This window comes from Malurus melanocephalus, unplaced genomic scaffold (assembly GCF_030028575.1).
Source record: "Malurus melanocephalus ecotype Western Australia unplaced genomic scaffold, MMel_1.1 scaffold_277, whole genome shotgun sequence".
NCBI classification, from domain to species: domain Eukaryota; kingdom Metazoa; phylum Chordata; class Aves; order Passeriformes; family Maluridae; genus Malurus; species Malurus melanocephalus.
The window spans coordinates 879,247-888,870 of NW_026623509.1; the positions used below are offsets into that span (position 1 = coordinate 879,247).

At 57.3% G+C, this 9,624-nt stretch overlaps 1 protein-coding gene across 1 annotated transcript; it reads left to right on the forward strand.

Annotated features, from left to right (window-relative positions):
• The first annotated feature begins 4,746 nt into the window (after nucleotides 1-4,746).
• Nucleotides 4,747-6,461, forward strand: POU4F2 (POU class 4 homeobox 2). The gene is made up of 2 exons (XM_057376321.1): nucleotides 4,747-5,052; nucleotides 5,520-6,461. The coding sequence occupies exons 1-2, from the start codon at nucleotides 4,747-4,749 to the stop codon at nucleotides 6,459-6,461; spliced, it is 1,248 nt and encodes a 415-aa protein (XP_057232304.1).
• Nucleotides 6,462-9,624: the final 3,163 nt, after the last annotated feature.

Below are 9,624 nucleotides of genomic sequence, written 5' to 3' on the forward strand. Positions count from 1 at the left end.
AGGACACTCATGACCCTTGAGCTATGAGGCACACAATGAATTAAACTTGAATTAAAATGAATGTGTTAAAAATAACTTTTGTACAGTGCCATGGCAAGACAAGCAGGTGAYTGCTGTGCTGATACCAGCTAAATGGCATGGAACAGAGTGCAGGAGAGCCACTTGTGTTAGCCAAGGCTATGGATGAAAAAGCCCTTTCCTGAGGTTTCCAGGAATCCTTGGAAGAGTCTTGGAAGAGCCTGAGGAAGTGTGGGAGTGTTCTTGGTCTCCCCTGCCACACTGGGCCCACCTCAAGCAGAAGCTCCAACAAGGAGGAGGTGTTGAAATCCATGCCAAATGCCTGCCCAAAAGCCCTGCAAAAGACAGGACCCACCTCCACCTTCCCTCTTGGAAAAGCAGTTTTGGGATCAYGTCCTGGTTGCTGTGGGGAATGTGCAGTGCGTGAGAGTGCAGAGGAGAGGCAGTGCGAGCTGGACGGCTCCTGCTTAGCAGTCTGCTCACATATTTCTCCCACGAAGAATATTCAGCTTTCTTTGTCTAAAATGTTGAGTGGTTATGAATAGTAAGGATAGACTATCTGTAATTATTTTTAAATTATTAATGGTTTTGTTAGATCCCTTCACTTCTACATTAGGTTTCTGTTAATGTAAGTTAAATCAAAATGTACTTCAGTTTCCAGGCAGCTCCCAAATGTATTTTTCATTCTTTCATAACATTACTTCAAGTTCTCGATGAGGTGTCTATGATAAAGTTTGCTCCCGAGCCGGCAGACTTCCAGTCCTAATGAATTCAGCGAAAGGCTCTCCAAGCAGGGCTCTCTCTCATCAGCRGGGCTGGATGGCAAATGAGGAGGCCGTGGCTGCATTTCCACTCAGTGTCCCATTCCCAGCTTCCAGGTGTAATACCCTGTCCATGAGAAGGAGTACGGGATCCACGGGGTAATCATCAAAGACGGGGGGGAAATTCGTCAGAATAACTGAGTTACTTTATCGGCACCTTCTATCACGCTTGGGAGACTCAGTTTGTTACGCCAGGCACTCCTGATCAGAAAATACCTGCGGAGTGCCTTGCTCAGAGCTCMGACCCTGCAGGCAGGGAGGAGAGGTTCCCACTTGCCACCCTGCCGCAGGAGATGCTCTCAGAYTGGGGAAAAGAAAGGGGCACAATGGGGTCTCTTCCCCCCTCGCCCCTCGGCCTGGCGGGGTCCGGGGGTCCGAGGGTTCGGGGGTCAGCGAAGCCGGACCCGCACCCCCCGCCCACCCGGCACCCCGCTCCTGCCGAGGGGGGGGGGGCGGCGCTGGAGAGAGGAGCGTGCCGAGTCAAACGCGTGCATTCAACACAAACGCCACGAAAAATGCCTGGATAAATTATGCAGAGGGATTTCTGGATTTCTTTCAAGTAATTAAGTTTCGATTTCTTGCATTTATTTTAGTGCCAGGAAGCACGAGGCGCCACGGACGGCAAAACTCTTCATTGATCGTTCCGGGCTTGAAGTTTGACTTCGTGACTTGACTCGGCTCGCGGCGGCGGCGCGGCCGCAGATTTGGRGCGGGGAGAGGGGGAGCAGGTGCCGGTGCGGGTGGTGATGCCGGGCTGGAGGGCACCGAGGGGGCCCGGGATGCCGGGGAACCGCCGGCATGCGGGGCTGCCCCAACGGGGTGTCCCAAGCCGCTGCATCTCTCCGCACCCGCGGAGCCCCCGCGGCGGCGGGGCCRGGTCACCCCCCGTTCCCGGTGCCCCGAGGAGCGTCCCGAAGGCGGCGGGGACAGGGAGCGATGTGGGGCACCGGGCGGCACGGCCGGGGCCTGCACTGCCCTGCCCTCAAAACAAAGGTAGAGTTTGCTCAAAGTGTAGCCCGCATCTTAATGGATTAAAAATTCATAGGGCGCATTAGGTTCGGTAAAATATGAATGCGCGTCTTTAAATTTTAATCGTAAATCAGAACATAGATACATGAGAGGCGACAGTGATTTCTCCCCAGATGTCTGCGTGGGTCAGGGTGTGGGCGTGGGTAAGTTGGAGGGGGGGCTCTCCTTTTATTTAGGCAGCCCAGTGGTGCGCAGAGGCGGCTGCGGGGCCCGCGGGGCCGCCGAGGAGCCGGGGGGCGGCGGAGGCTCCGCGTCTGCTGTGGCTCCCCCGGCGCCCCTCCCGACACCGGGCGGGGGTGCAGATGGGCAGCGCGGGGGCTCGACGAAAAAACAACTACACCCAAACACAAAGAAATAACCAAAAAATCACTCAAAGAAAGGAGGAAAAGGGGGAGGCCGGGTGTGCCGGGTGGCGGAGCCGCGGGCAAGGCGCTGCCGGCAGCGGGCACAGCGGCAGCGCGGCGCTGCGCGGGGCCGGAGCAGCACGGAGAGCCACCGCGGGGACCCCCGGAGTCCTCCCCGGGCTCTGCACCGAGTAAAGTTGGCCCAGCTGTGCGGCCGTGGCGCTCCGCGTCCCGGCGGCGGCCGTTCGGAACGGCGATGAGCGCTCGGCGTTTTGGAGATCGGTTGTCAGTTGCTATTAAAATCAAGATTAATTCATATTAACGATATGCGTTCTCAATTCTCCCGTGTGACAGCATACATTAGAACAACTATTGCGAGTAATTAAACTCAGTGCGGGAGGGGTTAAATGTATAGCGGGGGGGTTGTTCCTCCTCGCATTTCTCTCCGCCAAAGTTGAGCCGGAGAGCCGGGTGGGCAGAGCCCCTTCCCCGGCTCCGCGCACCCGGCAGGCTGGCTGCCCTCGGACCTCCCCGTGCCAACGAGGTATTCTCTTCTTCTTNGGGAAGCGGGAGCTTTCTCTTGTTCTCCCGCACACCTCCTGGCACGCCCGCGCCGAAGCACGCAGGGCTGCGGCCGCTGCCGGGGAGGCGGAGGCGGGGGCGCAGGAGCGGCCGGGCGCGCTGCGGGGACCCCGGCGGAGGGAGGCGGGGGACAGCGGCGTCCCTGCCAGCCCTGCCCGCCACGGGCGGGACGCGCCCCGAGTGGGCTCGGCCCGCGATCCCCTCAAAACGCGCAAAATATTATTGATGGCTCTTTCTTGGGCGTTGGAGATGCTCGATGCTTTAGACTAATTAGACAAGCCAAAAGCCTTTTGAAGATTAAGCAAATTGGACAACCCTTGTTAATTAGAACATAATTTAAAGTTTGAAATTATATCACTCATGAAGTAGCCTAATTAGTATGACGATATGTTAATAGCCTACCGAGACACGAAGCGCGGAGGTTTGGCATGAACTCCTTAAAGGCTTGCAAGAAAATCCTCTTTCCTATGTTGTCATTAATAAAAGATTTCTATAGACTTCAGCCTTTCAACGGTGACATACAATTTATAGTACACACAATGCATTAGCCCATAGTGCTGCTCAATTTTTTTACTATTATGAAAACTAATAAATTCGTCAAGCTGAATTAAGCATACAAATCAGATGAGGCATAACAGATTACATATTGAAGCGCCGTGTCTCCCGAGCCTAAATGAAATTTCAATCTAATAATTCCTTCCTGGCCCGGCCATAATTTGTTTAGAGATGTTGTTCTACTTCTTTCCAAGCGCTATTCACACCATAATTAAATGATACTCAAGCTTTTAACTTTGATTTATTTCATTTCTCTGAGCTGGCGACAGTGAGAGCTGATACAATGTAATTTTTTTTATTTCCCTTAAAATTACCAAGTCTGCTGTTTAGGTGAGAAATTAAACACCTAAGCACATATTTTAACCTTTCTGCCGCAAAGTGAAATTCATGGAAATAAACCCGACTACCTCCAGGAAAACTGACTTTCCCCGATTTCTTTTCTCTCTTTATTTTTTTTTTTTCTTTTCCTTTTCTTCTTTTCCTATTAGACAGGCATGGGAAATTGGCGGGATAGCGGAGCGTTTTTGCAGGAGGATCCCTCCGGCTCCCCACCGATGGGGGACGCCGGYGGGGGCAGCCCCTGGCCGCCGCTCCCGGCCTTTCCCTGCGTTGTCCCCGCGCAACTCCCGGCGCGCCCCCCGCCCCCCGGAGCGGTGCCAGAGCAGCGGCGGGACACTCTGGCTGTAGGTTCGTGGTGAGCCCGGACGGGACTTTCGCTCTTCTTTTTAAATTATTTTTTCTTTTCATGAAGGGTAGATTTGAGGCGGTGGGGTGGTCGTTTTCCCCACCTTTCTTTTTTTTTTTTTTTCTCCTTTTTGGCTTTTTCCCTCCCCTTTCCGGGAGGCGACGGGGCGCGGCGCGGCGGTGAGTGTGGGAGCACGCGTGGGCGTGGGAGCGGCGGGGGGCGGGCAGGGAGCGGCGGAGGAGGGGGCCGGGGCCGAGGAGGCAGGCGCGGAGGGCCCTTCCCGAGGAGTTGGGCTGTAGTGACAGGCGAGAGGGGAGGGGAGGGAGGGGAGAGAGTAAAACCCACCGGCGCGGCGGCGGGGAGGGCACTTCGCGAGAGGCGAGGGCCGTCGCCGGAGCGGAGGCGGCGGCGGACAGCGGCGAGCGCCCGGGCGGAGGGCGGGCAGGCGGGCGGGAGGCATCCCGCGCATCCCCCGCGCATCCCCGGCTCGCCGGAACCGCCTCTCCCTCTCGTCCCCGGCGGGGCTCGGGCAGCCGGCTTGGGGGGCGAGTGGGATTTTTTTTTTTTTTAATTTTTTTCTTTTTATTTTTCGGGGGGTGGGGGCGCGGGGCTCCTGTGGCTTTTCCGGGGGGTTCGGGCCCCCGGCCCCGCGCCCCTGCCCTCCTCCGGCGGCCGGCTGCCGGCGGGCCGGGCCGCGGCGGCGGCGAGCACCATGATGATGTCTCTGAGCAGCAAGCAGCCTTTCGGCCTCCCCCACGGCGGCGGCAGCGGCGGCGGCCTCCACGAAACCAAGTACTCGGCCCTGCACACCGCCTCGCCCTGTCCCTCCGCCGGCGCCGCCGCCCCCTCCGCCAGCTCCCCCAGCAGCACCGGCACCGGCGGCTCCGCCGGACGCGGCTCCGGCTCCGGCTCCGGCCCCGGTGGCAGCGGCGGCTCCGGCTCCAGCTCGGGCTCCGGCCCCGGCGGCAGCGGCGGCGGCGCGGAGGCGATGCGGCGGGCCTGCCTGCCCGCCCCTCCGGTAGGTGCCCGCCGCCCGCCGCCCCGCTTTAAGGGGAGCCCCTCGGCGGCCCCCCGGATCCGCCTGATGATTTTTTCATGGCCGTGCAGCAAATCACCCGGCGCCGCCGGGCGCTCGCCCAACTTATGCATGCGGCGGCTCTTGCCGCTCGTATTAATTTTTATGACCTGGGATGCTGCGTGCGGCTGGTGCGTGTGTCCGTCCGTCCGTCCGTCCGTCCGCCTGCCCGCCCGCCTGCCGCGGCTCCTCTGTGCGAGCGGCTGCGCGCCGCGCCCGCTCCCTCGCCCCGCTCGCTCCCTCTTCTCCTCTCCTCTCCTCTCCTCTCCTCCCCCCCCACCCCACACCCCCCCTCCCTTCTCCAGGATTTCTCTTTTAACATGCTGGGAAGGTTTTAGTGGCACGGCGGAGTGCGCGGGGAGGCGAATTCCCTGCTGAGCGTTATGTGTGCCTTCTATTTGCAATTGCAGAGCAATATATTCGGCGGTCTGGACGAGAGCCTGCTGGCCCGCGCCGAAGCCCTGGCAGCGGTGGACATCGTCTCCCCGAGCAAGAGCCACCACCACCACCCGCCGCACCACAGCCCCTTCAAGCCGGACGCCACGTACCACACCATGAACACCATCCCCTGCACCTCGGCCGCCTCCTCCTCCTCCGTGCCCATCTCCCACCCGTCCGCCCTGTCGGGCACCCACCACCACCATCACCACCACCACCACCACCACCACCAGCCCCACCAGGCGCTGGAGGGGGAACTCTTGGAGCACCTGACGCCGGGGCTGGCGCTGGGGGCCATGGCAGCCCCCGACGGCGCTGTGGTCTCCACGCCGGGCCACGCTCCGCACATGGCCGGCATGAACCCCATGCACCCGGCGGCGCTGGGCATGGCYCACGCCCACGGGCTGCCGGCCCACATGGGCTGCATGAGCGACGTGGACGCCGACCCCCGCGACTTGGAGGCCTTTGCCGAGCGCTTCAAGCAGCGCCGCATCAAGCTGGGGGTGACCCAGGCCGACGTGGGCTCGGCGCTGGCCAACCTGAAGATCCCGGGGGTGGGATCCCTCAGCCAGAGCACCATCTGCCGCTTCGAGTCCCTCACGCTCTCCCACAACAACATGATCGCCCTCAAACCCATCCTGCAGGCGTGGCTGGAGGAGGCCGAGAAGTCCCACCGCGAGAAACTGGCCAAGCCCGAGCTCTTCAGCGGCGCGGAGAAGAAGCGCAAGCGGACCTCCATCGCCGCCCCCGAGAAGCGCTCGCTGGAGGCCTATTTCGCCCTGCAGCCCCGACCCTCCTCCGAGAAGATCGCCGCCATCGCCGAGAAGCTGGACCTCAAGAAGAACGTGGTCCGCGTCTGGTTCTGCAACCAGCGCCAGAAGCAGAAGCGCATGAAGTACTCGGCGGGAATCTGAGCCGGCCGCGGAGCAGCACCGACAGCATCAGCGTCACCGTCAGAAAATTCAATAAACAACAAGAACAACAAAAAGGAAAGGAGGAAAACAACCCCAAACGACCCCAGCCCACCCCGCCGCCCGCCCCGCGCCCAACTTTCGGGGGGGACTTCCCCGCGGAGCCGCGCCCGGACCCGCCCCGGCAAGTACCGCTGGTTTTTATTCCTAACAGACCTCGCCCGGGTGGCAGCGGGGTGGCCACGATGTCATGGCTTTCTCGGGACCCAAACTTGAATCTAGAGTTGAGGCTTCGCACCGCGAGAGACGTCTAAAAAGTATTTTGATTTAAAKAATAATAATAATAATAATGATTAAAAAAAAAAACAGATGGCAGGTTTTTCTGCATTTACACTGCGTATTATAAATATATAAATATATATATATTTTTACTGTGGTTATTATCCTTTTCCTTCTCTGAAGTTATAACGCTTAGGGAAAGAGCTGATCCTGCTGTGTTCACTGGTCTTCAAAAGCTATTATTAGATTACTGCCAAACAACCCCTTGTAAATTATTAATTTATCTCTCTAGCAACTTCATTTTGTGCTCATTCTAATTAATTACACCTCTTTAATCTAAGTCTTGATAAAAGTAAAAAAAAATTGTTAGTGAGAATCAAATATTTTGTGTTGGTAGGATTTATGAACGTGAGCTTTTCTTCTTCTGAATGTCCCTTTTGGCCATTTGTAAATTGTCACCTGAACTTAAGGTATTTCTCTGGCGAGTATTCTTATTCGTACGGCGTCGGCACCCTATAGTAGATGTCCTACATTATTTGTGTAGCCTGATTCACTGTCCGAGGTATTTGTTTACCGCGTTACATATTTAATGGGGATTCCCATATTGTCCCCACCACACGCTGCTCCCGAAGTGAGAAAGGACGTGGCCGCGTAGGTGACAGCGCTTGGGGGGGGGKGGGGGRATTGTCGCTTCGGGTTTCTTGCCAGCACAATATCCGTCTTTCTCGATTTTAAAGATGTATCGCGACGGTATTCAGACCGGCTCGGTTATTTATTTATCTATCCGATTGCTTATTTATTTATTTATTTATTTGGTCSGTTATTTATTACCTTTAATTGCAATACTTTTCCACGGAGTAAAGTCCCTTTTAAAAAGTCTGTTTGTAGAAAAGCCAAATTAAATTTTTTTAGGAAAGGGGAGCGAGCAAGCGAGCAAGGCTGCACTGCTTGTAAATTCACAACCGGTTTGGAACATTTCTTTTTGGAACAACAACAATAAACTGAGGGTACTCGGTTGGGTACCTGTRTGTATTGTAAATATTTCATTGGCGTTGACGCACATATAGATATATTCTTACAAATTTCGCTGTATCGCTGTTCTATCCGAGACTGTTTGAAGTCTTAAGTTCTGTACATGATCCGATTTCGTTGGTTTTTGTTTGGKTTTTTATTTTGTTTTGTTTTGTTAATAGGAGGTTTATTTATTCTAGTAATGTACTAAGTTATTTTTAAATGTTGTTAAATCGTCTTTCATTAAAAAAAAGAAAACAGGATTTTAACGTTTTATTGGCAAAGCGCGTTTGCTGCTGCTTGTTTTCCCACCGCCAGCCTCTGCCCGAGCTCCGCGCCGCCTCCGGCCGGGGGGTTCGCGGCCCCGGCTGGGGAGCGGTCCCGGTCGGGGAGCGGCCCGGGGAGCGCCGGGGCTGCGGCGGCAGCACCAGGGACAGCTCCGCTCCGCGCCCGCGGCACGGCGTGTGCGCGGGGAGGGGGGACATGGAGCAGTGGGGTGTCCCCGCCGAGCCCCCGCTCCCCGAGCCGCTCTGCCCCCTGCCCCCCCGCCGCGGGGGAGCGGAGGGTGCCACACAGGCAAACGCGCGACAATAAACCCCGAATTTTAAAAGGGAAAAGTAATTTCCCCGCGCGGCGTTCACAAAAGCCGGGGAAAAACCGACGGCGGCGGGCGAGGGGGGGAGGGAGATCATACACGAACCGCTATTAAATATTCATATTTCCGCCCAGCCACCAGCTCCAGCTGCAGCTTCAAAGCCGCCCGGGCACGCCGAGGGTGCCGGCGGCTCCGCGGGCGCGGAGGCAGGGCCTGGTGTCCCGAGGTCCGGCGGGCACAGGCGCTGCCGTCGGTGTCCACATCCCCGCCCTCCCCTCGGCCCCCGCCAGCTCTTGTCGCTGTCGTTACCGTCGTGGCCACCGCAGCGTCACGGCTCAGCCCCGAGGGCGCGCAGGGCACCCGCGGGCGCACAGGGAGGGTTGCCTTCTCCTCCATCCGCAGCCAGGCTGGCAGCTTTTTGGGAGGGGGTGGCGCAGAGACCCCCCCAACGCGGGCAGTGCCTCCCTGCCCCCTCCCCGTGGGCTGGGCTGCCGTGCAACCTCCGCGGGCGCGGGGCTCTTTCTGAGAGGTGAGGTAGGGCAGGAGGAAGCAGGGAAAAGGCGGGTCAGGGGACCAAGGTGAGGCAGCCCGGGGACAGCAAGGCCCAGGCGAACCCCGAAAGCAGCAGAGAGCCCCCCAAGACCGTCAGCAGGCGAAGGCAGCGAGCGGCGAACAGCCCCTGAACCGCCGCTGCGCCCTCTTAAATGAGCCATTCACTTAAAGGCTATTACGGGCGAATTAATAAATTACACAGCGAATTATTAAATCCAGATAATTACAAGGAATAAGTAAGTAATCATTAGTTATCTCAGCTAATTACTGTGGGTCAGAGCGAGCGAGAATGTGAAATCCTCCTCGGGAATTGAAATTAACTTTGCACAGTGAGTCTCTCTGCTTGACATCCCCAGTCTGTAGGCACATGGCAGCTCCCTTGTGAGCTCGGCTTTCTATTTAACTTGGAGAGAATGGAAATAAAATTAAGTGGCGATGTGATAATAGGAAGCTGCTTAGAAAGCAAACGCGGTGGGTTTTATTTTTTACCTTTTACTGCCTGGAGATAGATCGCTCTCTAGTTTCCCAAATTAAAAACCTGGGGCAATTAGCCGACTTCTCCCAGTACTTGCTGGTCCCACACTTGCAGATGATTAACAAACGAAAAAGCACGGAAGAGCCGGGGGGCGTTGGGATATGTGGGGGTGCAGAGGTGCCTGAGATCCGGGAGAACCGGGGCGGGTGCCAGCGCAGCCCCTCCGCTGCCCGGGCCGAGCAAGGCTGAGGCTC